This window comes from Pinus tabuliformis, chromosome 6, assembly GCF_031772625.1.
Source record: "Pinus tabuliformis cultivar Carrire ecotype Pingquan chromosome 6, CPIR1, whole genome shotgun sequence".
Lineage (NCBI taxonomy): Eukaryota > Viridiplantae > Streptophyta > Pinopsida > Pinales > Pinaceae > Pinus > Pinus tabuliformis.
In genome coordinates this window covers 61130211-61150911 of record NC_142292.1, presented here as the reverse complement: position 1 = coordinate 61150911, position 20701 = coordinate 61130211, and the positions used below count along the sequence as shown (strand labels likewise).

The 20701-nt window shown below is 37.4% G+C and overlaps 1 protein-coding gene across 1 annotated transcript in view; it reads right to left on the bottom strand.

The window, feature by feature from the left end:
- Positions 1-326: 326 nt before the first annotated feature.
- LOC149257223 (putative E3 ubiquitin-protein ligase ARI7) overlaps positions 327-20701 on the bottom strand; it is a 45980-nt gene continuing 25605 nt past the window's right edge. Inside the window, exons 3-16 of the mRNA XM_089413759.1 lie at positions 7857-7965; positions 7550-7640; positions 7089-7261; positions 6609-6713; positions 6379-6467; positions 5311-5418; positions 4854-4944; positions 4613-4702; positions 4368-4415; positions 2735-2806; positions 1509-1608; positions 1303-1429; positions 1022-1210; positions 327-887 (exon numbers count right to left, since the gene is read on the bottom strand). Coding sequence (XP_089269885.1) covers position 887; positions 1022-1210; positions 1303-1429; positions 1509-1608; positions 2735-2806; positions 4368-4415; positions 4613-4702; positions 4854-4944; positions 5311-5418; positions 6379-6467; positions 6609-6713; positions 7089-7261; positions 7550-7640; positions 7857-7965 — 1393 coding nt within the window. The 3' untranslated portion in view covers positions 327-886. The remainder of the gene's footprint in view (positions 888-1021; positions 1211-1302; positions 1430-1508; positions 1609-2734; positions 2807-4367; positions 4416-4612; positions 4703-4853; positions 4945-5310; positions 5419-6378; positions 6468-6608; positions 6714-7088; positions 7262-7549; positions 7641-7856; positions 7966-20701) is intronic.

The following is a 20701-nucleotide window of genomic DNA, read 5'->3' as shown; positions in this document are numbered from 1 at the left end:
GATGATCCATGAATTCCATGTGAATGAGGATTCATAGTACTGGCTTCCAGAATACAAACACCGTAAATTAAAACCAATTTTTCACTGAGAAATTTACACAAAATGCCTACTTAAGTATTAAAAAAAACTTTCTACTATGGCATTACAACTTGCCAACAAAATCATATAGGGACAAGTATAGGTCTATAAAAATGTCAGAAGTTTGTTGCATGAAAAATGCCTACTTATATTCACAAGGTTGAACAATAATTCGATTAAGAGCATAAACAATTCAAGGCTGCTTAATAGTGCCATCAATAGCATAAAGACCTGTGCATGCAACCGTGTCACAGTTTAACATCTTTCTTTGCTAAGTTTGTGTACCACAACAGACAAATAACAGTCCTTTTTCAAATTCCATGAATAGTAGATAGCACAATAATTTACAATCTTGAGCAATCCAAAATTTGGCATACATAATGTTTGCACTTTGGATTACAGAAGCAGGAACACATATAAGAGACTTCACTATTAAAATGAAACATTTAAGCATTGCTACAGGTTCTTTAGCTTGCTCTCAAGAAAGAAAACCTGATTATACAATGCCATTCTATACAAGGGTACGCTGCAAGGGAAGATCCAGCTCAAAGGACAAATGCCAGACAAACTCCCAAGTTTATGAGAACACAACTGATACACTCATTTGGCAACATCGATGTGCTCAGTTCTGTTTCAATTGAGTGATATCTAAAATTGCTTTTCACTGAATGCACCAGCAACTGTAATCCTGCTGCTGAGGTACAACACCAAAAATTTACAGGTGTCATGAAAATTGCCTATGCAAAATAGAGCCCAGGGTGCTGTTCTGTCCAGGTGATTTCAAGCATCTCCCACAAGGTAGAATTTGTCTGCATCACAGAGAGATAATCATAAGATTAACAACATCAACAGTATTAGTATTACTGATAGAACACTCATAATAAGGCACTGTGATAGCACCAGCTGTCATGGAATTTATCCGTGCATAAGAAGACCATAATACCAGTGTCTATTATCATCTGTGTTCCTGCTGGAACTAATTTTCGATGTGACAAATTTTGATCTCCCTCTTCCTTTACTGCTACCAGAAGCTTTTGAACTGCTGCCTTTAACTCCAGCTTGTCCATTGTTCACATCTGACAGGCCGTTCTCCAAAGCTTGAACAAGATTCTCAAAATAATTGCGTGTTACACTGCATCTCAGTCAAAAATTAGTGAAGGTCAATGGAGATAGAATGAAACACAGGCAATCACCAAGAAAAAACAAATCAGAATTAGGAAATACCTTGTGAGTCCTGCAAGCTTTGTACGAAAATCATTAAAATCCTTTGCAGGGCTGTCACCATCAATATATCCTTGTAGCTCTTTCTCAGCACACTGATGAAGCCGTTCTAAACCAGATTCGGCTTCACCTGAAAGAACAGACAAAAGGCTCAGCAACTATGCAAAGAATTACTACACTGCTAGATATAGCTGAAATAAGAAGCTTACCTTGCAAGTACTCGAAGAATTGTCTTTTAGCGTGCTCATGTTCTGGAAGATAATAACCGTATGCATATGTCCACTTCAAAACACGTCTACATTCAACTATCTGTAATCACAAATAATAAAGAGAACAAATAAGCATCTGTTCATCTCAAAAAGCAAATAAACAACCAAGATAAATAACCAAGTAATGCTGTTGAATGATATGTTTTAACCAATTCATAACTTGAGTAACCATTTTACAACCAACGTATTTCAGAAAGCAGATTAAGAAAAAGCAGAGAATGGCAGATTTATGACATCCTCGAGATTTGCACTGATTACATCAGAGTGGTTTTCTAATTCTGCTGCAGATAAGACTTCTCATCTTACACATCAAGGTCTCCATCGGTTTTACTCAGTATCTTTAATTAGTTCTAATCTCCTAAAGATGCCTTTGGCACCCCTAAACATTAACATTATTGCTTGATGTGTTTCAAATCCCATTAACCTAATTTTGTACCTGTTGACATTAGTTATGATTACTTTCTTTCTCTCTTTCAAACTGTCCATACTAAAAGTCTTACAATTATTTTAAAATTATTCTAATCAATTCAAAGGCATGGGAAGTTTTCTCCACTATTTGCACAACAAACTGACATTATCTTCATAGTCATTCGTTGTACATCTTACTGGTCAGATGTGAAGCACATTGGTGTTAGTGGTAACCCCCAGGGGTACACACCTCAAATTAGCATCCACATCATGAGTAACCCTAAGACCTATTTACAAAGGAGCCTTAGCCTCATTTGTACTTGTCTCACTTGAGAAAATACAACATTATTGATATTAAATTACCGCATTTATTTTACACATAAATAAAGTCATGTACTGGGTTATCTTTCTTAGAAATTATTATTAGTGACTTGAGCTTAATATGTCATACCATTTCTAACAAAGCAGAGTCTCCACATTGCCCTAAAGGCAGCCATATCTAGCTCATTGAAATCAAAACATGTAGAGTGAAAAAAAAAGTATGCATATGCCATGATAGTATAGTTTCACTTTCCAATATTACAAATGAACACCAAATTCGAATTAGAGACCACAAAGCCACCCTAAACAGTTAGGGAAAAATGTCAAGTCTGACATGTAGCTAAAGGTTTCTCAATTTCCATCTGAAACAATACAATTGAAATAATTAATAAAATATTAAATATCGTTAACAATGTTTTCTCGAATTGTACAGATACCTGTAACCATGCTTCAGTAACGAATTTCAGTTGTGAAACAGGTTGACACTGTCTATCACTTAACTTCTCAATCTGCATAGTCCACGGCAATAATATAAGCATCATTATGAAATAAATGGCAACCAAATCGGCATCAGCAAGAACATTTCTATATTTCAACCCCCTTCTATTTACATGGAAGAATAGCATCTTTGCACATCTAAATTTGAAGTTTATCAAGAAGCAACATAAAGATGCATGCTTTTGTATTTCCATTTCTATTCCCAAGTTGCTTGCCACTGTATTGAAAAAGAATGCACTACATCGAAACAGACAAAGGCAACAAGCAAATACACAATGCAACATCATATATGCCCATAGCAAGCCAAAGATGGCTGTAAGAATACTCAAGGACAGAAAAATCCCGAGGAATTCTAATTCACCGAATACAATGCATAACAACCTCATTTGTTCATAAACAGTTTTTTACCACCAGCATAGATCCATCTCAACTCCAGATCTATTAAGCACCGAGACGGATCAAAAAGTATCGAGATCCAAATCTCTCAGTGCCTAAAAGCTCTTGTTATGATAGATATACACTGCTCTCTCTCTCTCTCTCTCTCTCTCTATATATATATATATATATGGGTTAGCTCAACCAGTTGTCACTGATGTTTTTGTGCATTTGACTAGCTCTGTGCCAGCAGGTACCTAGTTCAAATCCCCATGGGTTAGGCACACTAGTATCAACCAATGGCTTTGATAGGGATGCCATCCATAAAAGACTTTTTAAAATTTAAATATTATACTGGACCAACTTATGTCATGTGTCACACAATGTAAGGCACAAACGTTGCACATGCTTCATACCAAGTTGTAGAATGCACCTTGCTTCTCTCAGTGCAAACAGTTTAGAAAATAATATGAATATAGCAGAACCCTTCTGCCTGCAGCTCCTCTATTTTGGAAGGGCACCAGATGGGACAAAGGCAAAGAGTCTTAACGACCATACTTGGACATTCGGGGAAACTCCAATAGACAAATGCAGTGCACAGTCCGTATGCTTTTAGTACCTAAAATCATGTTTATAGTAATGATAAAACATCTGAATGCAAGGAGGCTTTCAGTGCACCCATAATACAGATTTTGCCCCCATCTGCAAAAAGAGAATAAAAAATAAATAGAAGCAGCATCCTCCGTAGACCCTAAAAAGGACTCCAGCAAGGAAAAAGGCAAGCAGCCTTAAAGGTTTAGATCCCTATCATTTTCAGACTACAAATACAACAATCTACTGCTTTCAAGTTCCAATACATAGGCAATGGTACTTTGAATTATATTTGTGGGGCAGTATCGTCCAAAGCTGACATATAAATGTGGGACCAAGTTCCACACTCTCAAGTATATTCTTTTAGCTTTAGTGGCTGAGCTTTTGAAGGATGTGCAATTTAAGCAAAGGTAATAATGACAACCATATAAACAGTGGACCAAACTGACACCTAAATTTTGAAAACAGCATTGAATGTGCATTGTTGCTCTGTATTTCCTATTGTAGCTTTCTAAAGCTATATTTTATCCATCCATGCTCTACAGCAAACTATGATTACTAGAATATAACATAATCCAATGTGCCATGATTGCATAAAACACATACCTGTACAGCTTGCATTTGCTGCAGATCTAACAGTGCCTTTGCCCTAGACTGTTATAAAAATGCATTCGAGCATATGTTAGAATTCACACTGAAAATAATAGCCTCCTAGACATGATGAATTGATATATTGCAGCAAAAAAAAGACATGCTGGAATTTATGAATAAAAAATGTGGAGCAATTTAAGAATAAAAAAATTAAGCTACTTCACGAAATACAATCTATAATAAAAACAGATGAAATTTACTGATTCATTTGTCGCCCATCGCTCATAATAATGGGTGTATCTCTCCAAGGAATTTTTGGCCATCTCTCTTCTCCGTTCTGACTCATCATACTGGATAACAGAATATGGCATTTAGCATTAGCAGAATCAATCATATAATGAATGATGAATTTCAAATTCCACAGGCTTTATTCATGTGGTGTAGGAAAACACAAGAAGAATGACAACAAAAATACAAGTACAATGATCAAAAGAAACATACAACTCCTTCCTGTTTTGCAGTTTCATATCGATTGCATGCATAAAAACCACCTGTGCGTTCACCATGCTCTGACCAAGCACCAAGGCATAGCCTGCAGTGGCATAGTAAACATTTATTATGTAATATGAAGTTTATTTTTATTACATAAACCAATACAAAATATATGCCCTTGGTCCATCTAGGTAAAACCTTAGCATGGGTTTGATTGAATATACAGCTGTGTTCATCCACCAGATAAATGCATTCATTAACCACATAAAAATGACAAAAACATAGACTCCCCAGGGAAAATTTCCAGTAAAACATAACAAAGGCAACCATGATTGAAATGGAAAAGATCCCAATATGAGACAACGTGAGTGATTTCATAATTATTTCCAAAACATGATAGATGCAAAAGAACAAAATATGATTAACAAAAGCTTCTAATGCCAAAAATGCTTCAGCATTTACTTACCAGCAAAATTCGAATTTACATGGAGGTGTACAAGTAATATGCATACAGCCTTGATTTTTCTCAATTGGCCGTTTACACTTTGGGCAAGGCTTTGAATTTGCCAATATCCTGAGAAAACACCATGCTTTTAGAAAAAAATCTTGTAATAAGAACAAGACAAGTTATCAAACAAAAGACAAGCTTACTTGCATAACCAATCAGGAGTATGAGTCTAAATAAAGAACTAAAAACATACATATTTCAGAGAAATAAGCAAAACTAAAAGAGAGAATATGTGCGTAAGCAAAACTAAAAGAGGAATTGGTCGTTTACACTTTGGGCAAGGCTTTGAATTTGCCAATATCCTGAGGAAACACCATGCTTTTAAAAAAAAATCTTGTAATAAGAACAAGACAAGTTATCAAACAAAAGACAAGCTTACTTGCATAACCAATCAGGAGTATCAGTCTAAATAAAGAACTAAAAACATACATATTTCAGAGAAATAAGCGAAACTAAAAGAGGGCATGTGAGTAAGCAAAACTAAAAGAGGGCACGTGAGTAAGAACACCTTCTAATCCAATTATAGTAATCTGGGAATGTAATTGCTTACCTTCCAATCCAAATAGAATAAATATTTTTCTAAGCAAGCAATAAATAATCTGGGTAAGTGTAACAGTTGATACTAGCAGTCAACTTCTCTGTAAATACATATGAATGGTTCATGCTCACCTCAATAGATTTTTCCTCTGGGAAACCACTCATAAGTATCTTGCAGGCAGTCACATGAGAAAAATATACAAGACCTAGCAGCAATGTAAATAATCCTAAATGACCCCAATCAGCCAGGAAGGTAGTCAATTATTTAACTCAGGCAATGGAAACATCTGAATGATCTTAGTTCAATAAAAAAAAAATCTCTTTCAGACACATAATTCAACATATACAATGCCAAAAAGCACAGGTTTCCAGAGGCCAATAAAACATGACATAAATAGAATCAGAAATCATAGTGCTGACGCCAGAAATGAGAAGCAAATGGACAAGACAGGAACAAAAGACAACTACCATTAAATATCCTTTACTTACCAGTTCATGTTCTCTGATTCTGCACTGTTCTTCAAGATCCACTTTTCAACTGTTTCACAGTCTACTGGGCGGTGAGCTTCCTCACAGCACTGTATTTAATTCAATCAAAAATCAGTATATGTGTTTGCTTTCATGTAAGTAAATTTAACTATAACAAAAGCAACTTTGATAGAAAACAAAGGTTTGTCACCAAAATTATCAAAAAAAAAAAACGGATAAAAGAAACTTACATTCCAGCAAAAGTTATGTGTGCATTTGCAGCTAACATCATAAGGGCCACTTCCCATAACAAAGTCCACACCATACTCACAGCCAGGAGCTGGACACCACTTGGTCTACAAACAAAGCCAATTTACTAATTCTCAAGGAATTCCCCCAAGTCAATCAGTCTACCAACTATTGTAAAAGATCTCAATTCGTAAATGAACTCACAAATTAAAAACAGCATATGAAACCCAACAAAATGAAAATCTAAAACTGGTTCCAGAAAAACGAGACTAGTAAGAATTGAATGTCACTCTCAAAGAGAACTGATGAGCATATTTGCATATTCGCAATGATCTCTTTCTCTATCAAATGATGCCAAAAAAGAGAAAGAAAAGACATTACAGGAAATCATTTAGAGAGAAATAATTATTTAGCTAATTAAAATTAGGAACAAACTGGATGACAGCTTAATCAACCTACAAGGACAAGGAAAAGAAGCAAACCTTTCTATTGTCCTCAACATATGATCTCAAAAGATACCGTGTATACTTTGTTCTATCTTCATCAGATACTAAAGAAAGGACCATATCTTCACCCACAGCAGCACTACATGACGGGTCTGGACATCGTAAAGTAAGGCATCCAGGACCATCATTTACTGAAGTATGAATGTAGCCTGCATATGACACATAATTTGGCTCAACCCTTTCTACTTTGCATGAAATTTCACGAATTCACACATTGGTTACAAAACTGTCAACTGAAACATTTATCCATACAACAGTATTAAAGGGCTAACTTTCACTTCTGCAGTCTGACCTATCTTAAAAAAATAAACCTATAATTCATGCATCCCCATTATCTACAATCATATAATGCTATGTAATACCTGATACTTCTATGCTCATAGTTGCTAAAATTTAAGAAGCACAAATCTAACCAGTCTATTCATTTGAGTACTGACCTATCCAACATGCATTACAAAAGTGATGGCCACAAGCAGCCGCCTTCATTCTGCTACGGGGGAAAAAATCGAAGCATATCCCACATAGCAACTGCCAGAATTGGATCATAGTTAAAAAACCATGACAATGGAAATCAGAAAATACTTACGTAGCATTAAGTCAGATTATTCATACACTACCCAATTTTTTTTCTTTTTCCATCGGAAATATCTTTATATGCCATATAATCAAATTATAATGCAATGCCCCAGTACATATTTTTCATTGTAAAATATAAAAAGGGCATTTAAGCCACAGATGATTTACCTCCTTTTCATATTGTCTAACCACCACAACAGGCTTTTCCAACAACCCCACCTCTGCTCTAACCTTCTCCTCGTTTGCAAACCATTCATCATTGACCTTACTAACACTCCTGCAAAAAATACCAATGCATCTTGGAGGCCATGTATGGATAAACTCAATGATAGCCATATGACAAAAAAAAATATCCACGAGAATTAGAAAAATCTAGTTGATGGGAAAGAAAACAAGAAGCATACAATCATATAAAAAGGAATGAGTTACAAAGTAACCCCAGATATCATAACTAACTTATTTTCTAAACTTTCTTAACGACAGACTCAACAAGAAAAATGAATGTATTTCAGCACACGCACAGAAAAATAAAATAATATCAACACCTTGTCTTATCCCTAATGATCCCTCCCCTCAGCAATCGGCCAGCAGTCTGATTCGGGACTACCTAGTTTCGAACAGAGAAAAGGAGCCAAGGGTCAGAGAAACTTAAACATGTCTTCCTCTGAGAATCGGAAGTCCGATAGAATCTACTTCACTCTTGATGAAGCCCGAACCAAGAAGTTATGCATCAATCCTCGCATACCATGCGTGCGGAGCCTACTTCAGCCCATAAAGGGCATTTTTCAACCTGCATGAGTCTCTCTCACATTCACCTCAAAGCCTTGAGGCCACTCAATATACACCTCTTCCTCAATCACCCCATTAAGGATGGCAATCTTCCCATTCATCTGATGTATCCTCCACTTCATCTCTGAAGCAATAGATATGACCACCTTAACAAATGCATTCATGGCAACAGAAGCAAATGTCTCCTTATAGAGCACTCCCTCCTTTTGGGAGAACCCTTACACCACGAAAAAGGGGTTACACTAAAAAGAGGTTCTATCTTTGGCGACAAGGTAGATAAGGACATCATTCCATGGCTGCTTGGTACTAGGTTCTCTACAAGCATGCATACAAAAGATTCTAGGGCAGTAGATAAGATAACGTAGGACAAGATAATTATATTAATGTCCAACGAATGACCACATTGTCATAGGGAAAGTTTTGAGACATTGTCCACGGAGCAGAGAGGAATTCAAAACAAGGAAGGCGATAGGAAACCAAAAGTCAAGAGGAAACAGAAAAAGAAGCAAATTGGGCAACACGAAGACTCATTTTTCCCAAGAATGACTACCAAATCTCCTTGGTTAATTTTTTTTCCTTTTTTTCAATATTTTCGTCCAAGTCCTTGAACAGTTCCCCAAGGAAAAGAAACATGGTTGTCCCAACTCCCACTCGAGGAGTGGTCAATGTTGGTGGTGCTTGTAACATTTTTTGTATATTATTTGTTACCTCCTATACTGCATCAAAGTAACTCTTGTGATTTTCATCCCATATTATAAAATGCAGCATCATACCCATCAAGATTTTGATGAATTAAGGGTACACACCTTTCTTTGCTTGAAGATGATGCTATCATTTGGTTGCTTGTTATTAGATTTTGTAGCTTGGATAGGCGTTCTAGTCTTGAGAAGTGTCATTGAGGCTAAGAGCACAATTATCTCCAAGCCCAGAAAAAATCTCTAAGGAAAAATATCTTAATTAGATTATTAACAAGTTTTTAATACTTTTCCTAAATCCAACTTAGGAAAAAAGGCAAATTAATCAATATTAATTGAGATAAATAGATAAAGTGTTTGATGAAGTCAAGATAATTTTGCCATCGATCGGGACTATATCTTGGTTGTTGAATTCAACGAGAGATTATAAGAGGAAACCAATGGGCATCTTCGAGACACAACTAGTTGAGGCGTGATGATACCATGGGGTTTGACACCAACGAGGGTTTCAACAATGATTGATCAAGAAGACATTTTATGGAGCATATTTGTCATCTGAGAGTCTTCCAACTTATGAGTTTCATAGGGAGATTCTGTAAGGGACAAGTTGCTTTTAAGAGGGTCAATTTTCTCCAGTTGTACAAATTACCAGAAGGACGTCAATTTGCCAGGAGGAGTGCAAATTGCCAGAGAGAGGTTGATTTACAAGAAGGTCGAATTGCCAAAGGTGGCCGATTTGCCAATGGAAACCGAATTTGTTTCTCCAAAAGTGCAAGTTTCCAGTGGAGGCCAAATTCCTTTAGGTCACATGTGTGGGCCTTGTTTGTGTTGTATGGGAGGGTTGAGTTGCTTCCAGAGGGTCGAATTTATTTGTCCGAGTGAAAATCATTTTTTGTCAAAGCTTTGCCATTTTCCGGCAAGTAGTTGTAATTTCTATCAATTATGAAGAAATAATAAAACCCTCATCTACAAAATTGGTTTTCCCATGTTGGGGTTTTTCCGAGGACATTTGTCCAAAAACATTAGTGACCATTTTGTGTGTGGTTTTCTCAGTTCTTGTGTTTTTGGTGAATATTGCAGTAGCGTTTTTATTCAGTGTCTACAGTAGATATTTTTGCTTCGAAAAATTACTGCAATAAGTTCTAGATCTAGAATTTTCACACTTGCTTTCCTTGGTTGGAGGAGAGTTGTTTCTCCCATTGTGAGGATTATCACTTATATGTGTATCTTGGTGTCGTGTGCTTGGTATATTGCTCATGTCTAGATAGTACTAGTTGCATACATGGCTCTAGCCCCAGAAGGGGTTGGATGGTGATGATACTTAGATGATGATATGACTTTTGTAGTGGACCAACATAGTGATTGTTTATAGATTGATAGGCGACCTGGTATGATTCTAGCGCATGGTGTTATTTGTTTGTCACTAAGAGGGGGGTGTTCCACATTTTCTAGTCACCACATGACTAGACCTAGATGTTGTTAATATGGGGTCCTCATTATTGTATTATGGAATTAGCCACATGCTTATCTCCTTGGGCTCACATTGATAGCACATATGTGAAAGCTAGTAAGCAATATTTTATAAGCAATTTTCTTTGCTTATTCTACAAGTTGATCGAGTTATGGGCTAGTTGTTTGCACCTTTGGGCTCACAAAAATGTTATGAGGATGTGATATCACTTTAGGGGCACACATTTCAATGCATTTTAATGTTGATGGGATCATCCCCTTACCTCTTTTAATGTCTAATTGATGTCCATACGATGGAGTCGTCTCACTTATGACGGGCTTTGGTTGCAACTTACAAATTTATGGAAGCCATTTAATGGAGCGACTTATCATGGGGCACCCTTCTAATTACATGTGCATGCATGTCATGGTCAATTCTTATTGGATAATTTTATGAAGATATTTGAAGCACTTGTCAAAGTCAATTGACCACTTAGATGAGAGGTTGATCTAATCTAACGATATTAGTGGAGGTTGTTGCATAACAAGCTTCATTATTTGATTATTGTTGACTTGTCACATGGAGTTGGTTACATGAGAACATTATTGTATTGTTTTCCTTGGATGTTTTTTTATTTCTTCTTGAAGAAGAAAGTAGATCTCAACAACAATTGCTACTTTTAGTAATGAAGTTGTTGAAAATATTATTTTTATTGTTATTCCTTGGAGAACAAATAGATCTATAAAAACAAGTACTTCGTTATCGTTAAGCAGATAGGAGTTGAAATATAAGGGTTTGTTTTCTTCATTTGATATATGGTTGGATTTGGGAGAAATCTCTTGTTTGGGTACCAGAGGACAAGTGGTTCCCTAAGGCTTTGATCTTTGGCCTAGGGAAAAGTGTCCAAATTTATTTTTTACTTTTCTCCTAAAGTGACTTTATAAGTGGTAAAGTCAATTTAATTTAAAAGTGACTTTATAAGTGGTAAAGTTACATTCTAATCTAAACGTGACTTTATTAAAGTCAATGAAGAATTAGAAAGTGACACAAGAGGTTGACGAAATGGGGTGGTAGTTTGGAATTCGACTATTGCTTAGCTTTAGAGCCAATCAACTGCGCACTAACAGATTCTGTACGTGGATTTTCCCCCAAGGGTCCCGCTTATCCGACCAATCATTGTTGATCCCTCGTTGACTTCTCCTTATATCAAGCGCTTCAATCTGCGCCCTTGATCTCACTTCTCCAGATCCAACGAATATCGCGTGGTCCGCTCACCAACTAACCCGAACGATCTCCACTGTCAATGTGACCCGTGCAATCTCACGCAGATTCTTGCACGACCGATATCAAGTCGAGACCGCACAAGAAAAGTGGTTTTCCCGTGCTACGTGTCAACCGCTAAGGTTAATCGCATGAACTTGGAACAATACCATTTACCTCTTCTTAAGCACACGAGATACCATTTACCACTTGGGAATACTGCCCACGTGCTTAATACATAACTTTAAGAAACACGGTTTAATAGAGGTTTAGCTTAATCTCAGAATAAAGCCTTAATGCTAATTGACAGCAATTAACAATAAAACACATAAACGGAAATTAATACCTGATTAGGGTCCAGAACGCCGATACACAGCTACAAATGAATTTCTGCACCAGAACAGTGCGTCCACACCACACTTCAATCATTTATTCAACAAAATGGAAATTACAGAGTCATGGCCCTCTGGGATAGATTACAAAAGTTTGTTTGATCTTTGTTTCAATCTCAAACCCTATCTCTCACTCAAACTCCCACTTACTCACTCTATTCTCAATCATCTAATCTCTCTGTGATTACATTCTTTCCTCTTTTATGAATCAAATCCTATCCTAACTGCATTGATTACTCAATCTCTATTTTTATCAACTCAACCATTAAATCCCTATTCTCAAGCTCTGATACACACCTATACTAACAACTTATCTCATATTCTAAAAATAATACAATATTCTAAAAATAATACAATATTCTAATTATTACAATAATTAGAGTAAAGATAATTTTCGAGAGATCCAACCCTCTCTACTAAGAATTGATTTTGACCACTCAAGTCCATGAAACTCATCTCGTGTTAGCCACAACATGTGAACATACAATCACATTGCTGGCTAAGTCCAGATGCTCTTGCATCAGACTCCCGGGGAAGAAAAGAATCCTTCATCAAACTTTCAGGTTTTACTCGATACTTCTGTAATTCTGTTGTTGTTATCTAACTAGCATCCTCCACTGGTTGTCCCTTCCATTTGACTAGATACTGAAAATAAACCTGTCCTCTGGTTCTTTTGGATACTCTTTTCTCCAAAACAGTTTCCACCTCTTTCTTGACTGTCTTTGGCATTTGTTCTTCCCAATTTAAAGTTTGAACTTCATTTATTGCAAGTTCCTTCTGTAGCTCCGATTCTGTCTCCTTGTATGGATAGGTGATATTCCAATCCCTTCTGGCAATTCACTTTCATAAACATTAGTTGAAAACTTCCTCACAATTATGCATGGTCCTATCTTTTTCATCTTTAATTTATTGTAAGTCCCAACAGGAAATCTTTCTTTTCTCAAGTATACCATCACTAGATCTCCCACTTGGAATTCTTTTTCTCTCCTCTTCATATCAGCTCTCTGTTTGTATTTGCCACTGCTTCCCTGCAATCCATCTTTGACATCTTCTTGTAGTCTCCGCATTTGCTCTGCAAACTCTTCAGCTTTTGCACTTCTTGTCTCTTGCTTACCCAAATTTATGAGTTCATACACACCTCTTGGATTCATTCCAAAAACAATCTGAAATGGACTCATTCCAGTGCTTCGGTTTGGAGTGTCCTTATAAGCAAACTCAACTTGAGCAAGTGCTAAATCCCACTGCTTAGGATTGTTATACACTAAACTTCTCAATATGTTTCCCAAGCCTTTGTTTACCTCTTCGGTCTATCCATCTGTTTGAGGATGATATGCTGAACTGAAACTAAGGTTTGCACCTAGTTTCTTCCAAAGAGTTCTCCAGAAATGCCCAACAAACTTTGTATCCCTATCAAACACAATACTTACAGGCAATCCATGTAACCTTACAACCTCTGGAAAAAACAAATTAGCAATATGTGTTGCATCACTAGTCTTTTTACATGCAATGAAATGTGCCCTTTTGGAAAATCTATCTACCACAACATAAATGAAATCATTCCCTCTTTGAGTTCTAGCTAACCCCAAAACAAAGTCCATACTAATTGCATCCCATGGTCGGTCTGGTATTGGCAATGGCTAGTACAACCATGTATTTTGGTTCAAAACCTACAACACCAACTCTTAATTCTTATACAATGAAATTTACCCTGCTCAAAGCATCAGCAACTTTGTTCAACTTACCACTTGTGTGTTTTATCACAAAAGTAAAACTCTGTAAAAACTCTACCCACTTGGCATGTTTCTGGTTCAATTTTCGCTGGTTGTTTATGAACTATAATGCATGATTGTCAGAATACAATACAAAATCCTTTGGTAGCAAATAATGTCTCCATTTTTTAAAGCTTGCACAATAGCATAAAATTCTTTATCATAAGAAGAATACTTCTTCTTAGCTTCATTTAGTTTCTCACTAAAGTAGGCTATTGGTCTTTGTTCCTGACTCAAAACTGCTCCAATTGCAACTCCACTAGCATCAGTTTCAACTTGCAAAACTTTTCCAAAATCAAGTAAAGCTAAAATTGGTTTCTCTGTAATTTTCTTCTTCAGCAACTTAAAATTTCGGTCTGCTGCTTTTGTCCACTTGAATGGTTGATTAGTCTCTTTGATTGTTTCAATAATTGGTGCACAAATCTGACTAAAACTTCTGATAAATTTTCTATAAAAACTTGCAAGACCATGAAAGCTTCTTACCTCAAATATGTTTCTTGGAGTAGGCCAGTTCCAAATTGCTTGGACTTTCTCTGGATCCATTTTCAAACCTTCTTTAGAAGCTACAATCCCAAATAGATTAGTTCTTTCATGAAACTACATTTCTTCAGATTTATCAGCAGTTTCTCTTTCTGCAGAGTTCTTAAAACCAACTTAAGATGCTCCAGATGTTCTTCTTTGCTTCTACTGAAAACTAGAATATCATCAAGATAAACAATGACAAACTTGCCTGCATATTCCTTCAAGACTTCATTCATTAATCTCATGAATGTGCTAGGTGCATTAGTGAGTCCAAAAGGCATCACTAACCATTCATACAACCCACTATTTGTTTTAAATGCAGTCTTCCATTCATCTCCTTCTCTAATCCTTATTTGATGATATCCACTCTTCAGATCTATTTTAGAAAAATACTTTGACCCACTTAAACAATCCATCAAATCATCCATGCGTGGTAAAGGAAATCTATACCTGATAGTAATCTTGTTTATGGCTCTGGAATCTGTACACATACGCCATTCACCACCTTTCTTTGGACTGAGTACTGTTGGTACAGCACATGGACTAAGACTCTCTCTGATTAATCCCTTATCCATCAGTTCCTGTACTTGTCTTCCAACTTCTGCATTTTCTTGAGGAGTTAACCTGTATGCTGCTTTGTTTGGCAAACTTGCTCTAGGTATTAGATCAATATGATGACTAATACTCTTGATGGGTGGTAATGCATTTGGCAACTCATCCACAATAATATCAACAAAATCATTCAACAGAGTTTTGATTTCTTCAGATAAATCATCTAAGTTTGTGGAAGTTAAAATTACCTTAGGTCTCCTTATGACAACAAAATGCATCTGTTCATCCTTCTTGACTTCTTGCAGCAATTCTTTCCCACTCATCAACATAACACTGTTTCCAGGCGCTTCTTTGCCTGCTTCATCCTTCAATGGCAGCAGTGTGTGTTTATTTCCATCCTTCTCCAGAGTGTAAGTATTTCTTCTCCCATCATGAATAGCTTTCTGATCAAACTGCCAAGGTCTTCCGAGCAACACATGGCATACATCCATAGGCATTACATCACACAACATCACATCCTTATAAATACCAATTTGTATCTCTACCTTGCATTGTTCTATCACAATAAGCTAATGTCGTTTTTGCAGCCATGATACTTTGTAAGAAGTAGGGTGTATCGTTTTCACTAGTCCTAACTTGTCCACCATTTCTGTAGAAACAAGGTTATCAGTGCTTCCACTATCAATTATCATTTTACAGCATTTTCCTTTGGACTTACATGTAGTTTTGAATAGACTCTTTCTCTGAGCTGGTTCTCCTGTCTCTTTTTCTGCCTTAAGCAATACCCTTTTCAACAACAAGGATTCTCCTACTTCAGGTGATTATTCCTTGTTTGCAATTTGAAGTTTTTATTCCCTTGCCTCAGCCACATTCACATTCTTCTGATTTGTTACTTTATTATGAGGACAGTCCCATGATCCATGTCCCCATTCTCCACATGTGTAACAGCGAATTTCTCTTCCTCGGCCTCTTCCTCTGGGTGCAAATCTTCCTCTACTAAATTCTCTTCTCTGTGGTGGTCTACTACTTGAACCTCCTGTTTCACCTTGAGGGTGTTGAAATCTTGATCTAGTAGTTCCTCTACCTCTTGCTGAACTTTTTCCTCTATTCCCTGATTTTGCTTTCTCAACATCTTTTACTGCTTGATAGGCATCTTCAATTGCCTTCCGACTCAGCAAGCTGATTTCATCCTGTAGGTCATATCTCAACCCATTTATGTATCTGCCTACCTTTTCTACATCATCCTCTGCATGTCCTGCTCTAATGTTCAGCTTATCAAACTCTTCTGTGTATTCTTTGAAAGTGATTCCTTTTTGCCTCAAATTTCGTAACTGCCTGAAAAGATTTAACTGATAATATTTTGGTATAAATTTCGCTTTCAATCTACTTACCATTTTATCCCATTGTTTAGTCATGGGCTTCCCTTTTCTTGCTATGGATGTTTGTAGTTCATCCCACCAGATAGCTACATGACCCTTCAATCTGGTAACTGCAAATTTCACCTTCTTTTTATCATCAACCTCCTCATAGTCAAAATACTTGTCTAATGCACTGATTTAGTCCATCAATTCTTCTACATTGAGATTCCCATCATACAAAAAGGTATTTCCACCTTTGGTCTTCCACTTGCCTTGGCCAATATCTTGACAACATCGCAGCTTCACTTTCATCCTCTTGTTCTTCCTTAGAAGATTCTTCTGCAGCACTAGCATCTCTTTCATCAGGTGCTCTCCTTTGAGCAGTCTCCATTGTCTCCATCCTTGTATGCAGATTTCGGATCTCATCCAGCAGAACTACATTTGCTAAAGGTCTCCCCCGACCTATGCCTCCTCTCCTCAGTGGCATGTTTATTGTAGCAAAACTTAATCTTTGTGCTCTGATACCAAAAATGACACAGGAGGTTCACGAAATGGGGTGGTAGTCTGGAATTCAACTACCGGTTAGCTTTAGAGCCAATCAGCTGCGTACTAACAAATTTTGTACGTGGATTTTCCCCTTGAGGGTCCCGCTTATCTGACCAATCACTGTCGGTCCCTCGTTGACTTCAATCCGCGCCATTGATCTCACTTCTCCAGATCCAACGAATATCGCGTCGTAGGCTCACCAACTAACCTGGACGATCTCCACCGTCGATGTGACCCGTCCAATCAAACGGTTGTCGTGCAATCTCGCGCAGATCTTGCACGACCGATATTAGGTCGAGAGCGCGCGAGAAAAGTGGCTTTCCCGTGATACATGTCGACCACTAAAGTTAATCGCACGAACTTGGTACAATACCATTTACCTCTTCTTAAGCGCGCGAGATACCGTTTACCACTTGGGAATACTGCGCACGTGCTTAATACATCACTTCAAGAAACACGGTTTAATAGAGGTTTAACTTAATCTCGTAATAAAGCCTTAATGCTAATTGACAGCGATTAACAATAAAACACAAAAACAGAAATTAATACCTGACTAAGGTGCAAAACACCAATACACATCTACAAATGAATTTCTACACCAGAACAATGCATCCACACCACACTTTAATCATTTATTCAACAAAATGGAAATTTTAGAGTCTTGGCCCTCTCAGCTTGATTACAACAGTTTGTCTGACCTATGTTTCAATCTCAAACCCTATCTCTTACTCAAACTCTCGCTTACTCACTCTATTATCGATCATCTAATCTCTCTGTCATTGCATTCTTTCCTCTTTTATGAATCAAATCCTATCCTAACTGCATTGACAACTCAATCTCTATTTTTATCAACTCAACCATTAAATCCCTATTCTCAAGCTCTGATACACACTTATACTAACAACTTGTCTCCTATTCTAAAAATAATACAACATTCTAATTATTACAATAATTGGAGTAAAGATAATTTTCGAGAGATCCAACCCTCTCTACTAAGAATTGATTTTGAACACTCAAGTCCATAAAACTCATCTCTTGTTAGCCACAACATGTGAACATACAATCACATTGTTAGCGAAGTCCGGATGCTCCTGCATCAAAAAGTGAAAAAGTGTCTATGGAAATAAAAGGCTAAGTGGGTCTTTATTTAAGTGGGTAAATTAAAAAATAGAAAGTGAGAATTAAATGCACATTTATTCTCATCCCTATATCTAAATGAATCTCAGCCATTAGATCTTAGGGTAACCCAAAAGGTCATTTAGAGAATAAAAGAAGACGAGAAGAGGAAAAGATCAATTCATTCTTTCATAAGCATTTGAGAGAATGAGAAGAGAGCAACGAGAAAATTTCTGAGCAGTGAGAAAGTGAAAGAGAGCAACAAAAAGACATTTCAACAAATTTGGGCAGCTACATTTATTGGCACGCATCCCAAGGCAAAACCATACAAAAGGAGAAAGGCACAGATAATGAGAAAGAGGCACAACACAGAAATCGAGGAAGAGGGACAACAACAAGGGCATGAATTTTGAGGCAGATTTGGGCATGAATTTCGAAGCAATCGTACTGTTTGTACAGTCTGTACAACAAGTCCTGGGCACGTTTTTCGAGGCTGGTCGTACAACATTTAATGTTGTTTTATTGCTGGAAAATTTATGTTTTGGTCGTTCGCTGATTGGCATGATTTTCGAAGTGGATTTCAAACACGAAAATCGAGATAAGTTGTAATTTGTGGTTGCTAGAATTTTTATTGTGTATTTCAATTTTTCTGTAAAAGCATTTTCAGAAATAAAGAAGAGCTCTCAAACTGGCCCCAAAAAGTTGTAGGGGGTTTTTCCAAGGTCAAATTGACCAAAAATCACAATGTTATTTTCTATGAGTGGCTGTCATAATTTTGCTGTGTTTTATTTCTGCAATTTCAGCAGTTGTGAAATCTCTAAATTTGTGTTTTCAGAAAATATTGTCATTTCTAGATTTTAGAAGTTTTATCATGCTTGGATTTAAAACTAAATGCATGGAGTGATAAGGAAAACTAATAACCGAAGTAGGGGTTGAAATTTCTTTGTGGCATCAAAGCTTGGTTGGTTGATAAGTGCAGTTTGGAACAGAAAAGTGTAGTTTGGGACAGCAAAGTGAAAATTACAGCAAGCTGATTTTTACACAGAAACCTTTAGCACAAATTTGAAAATTTCAGTTTGGTAGGATAGCGACACGTCTTTGGGTTTGAGAGTTGAAGAGAGGTTGGAGGGGCAGAACAACTACAGTGCATGGAAGAAAAGAATCCAAAGCATCCTTGAGGAAGCAGAAGTCTGGGGCATTATGGTAAATACCACACAAAATCCAGTAGTAGTACCTGCTGACCCTATACAGTTGGCAAAGTTTAACAAAAAGAATGCTAAGGCAAAAAGATTGATTCTTGAAGGAATCAAAGACCATGTCATTCCTCATGTGAGAGGAAAGACTTATGCACATGAAATGTGGGCAGCCTTGACCAGTCTTTACCAGAGCTCAAATGAAAACAGAAAAATGGTCCTAAAGGAGACACTGAAGGCCATTAAAATGGCTAAGGCTGACAATGCTACAGCATACCTCACAAAGAACACTTCAATAAAAGATGAGATGGCAACCGTAGGTGAGATCATTGCACCCACTGAATTGGCGAGGATTGCTTTGAATGGTCTTCCCAAGACTTGGGAGAATTTTGTGGATGGCATTGTTGCACGAAAAAACCTTCCCGATTGGCAGAGGTTGTAGGATGATAGCATTCAGAATGAGAGATAAGAAAGAACCATCTTGGGGCAGCCAAATAGGTGGAGGAGGATGACAATGTGGCATTGTTAGCAAGAGGTAAGAAGGGCAGAACAAAGAAACAAGCTTCCAACAGTGGAGGCAAAGGTAAAGGTAAACGCAGGCAGCACAACAAAGAGAAGGACTTTTCCAAAGTCAAATGTTGGAATTGTCAAAAGTTGGGACACTATGTTGTTGTGTGTCCGGAGAAGAAGAACAAGGGAGGGAAAGACAAACCCATGGCAACTTCTGCAGAGATAGAGAGCTTCTCAGAGAGCTTTGATCGGGAGTTTGGGTTCATAGCTTGTGAGGCCACTAGTGCAAGATCACCTGCCATAAAGGTTAGGAGAGAGTGTGCATTCCCCGCTACTAGCAGAGCATCTTCTAGCATTTGGTATGTTGACAGTGGCGCTTCCCGCCACATGACAGGAATCAGAGAGTACTTCTCAGAGATTTCAGAGGGTGATATTGTTATGGAGGTAGTACTTGGTGATGACAACATTGTTAACGCAGCCGGTGTGGGGACGTTGACATTTGATAGGGGACCCAAACCTCCCTTGAAAGTGTCAGATGTTCTATATGTGCCTGGAATGAAGAAGAACTTGATATCTGTCTCAGCACTTTAGGACAGAGGGTATGATGTGTTGTTCAGGAGAGGGCAGGTGCTTATATATCCTAAGGGAACTCCCAGTGTATTTAACTAAAGAGATTGGTGTGCGCCATGCCAAGGTGTACAAGTTCTCATTCCAGCCCCTGATGGCATTGAGTAGTAGCACCCGAGATAGGACCGGCAGCAGATATAGCAGTTCAAAGTTGTGTGAGATTTGGCACCGCAAGATGGGGCACATGTATCAGGGGACCTTGAGTACATTGTGGGAGATCACCTCTGGTGTGCC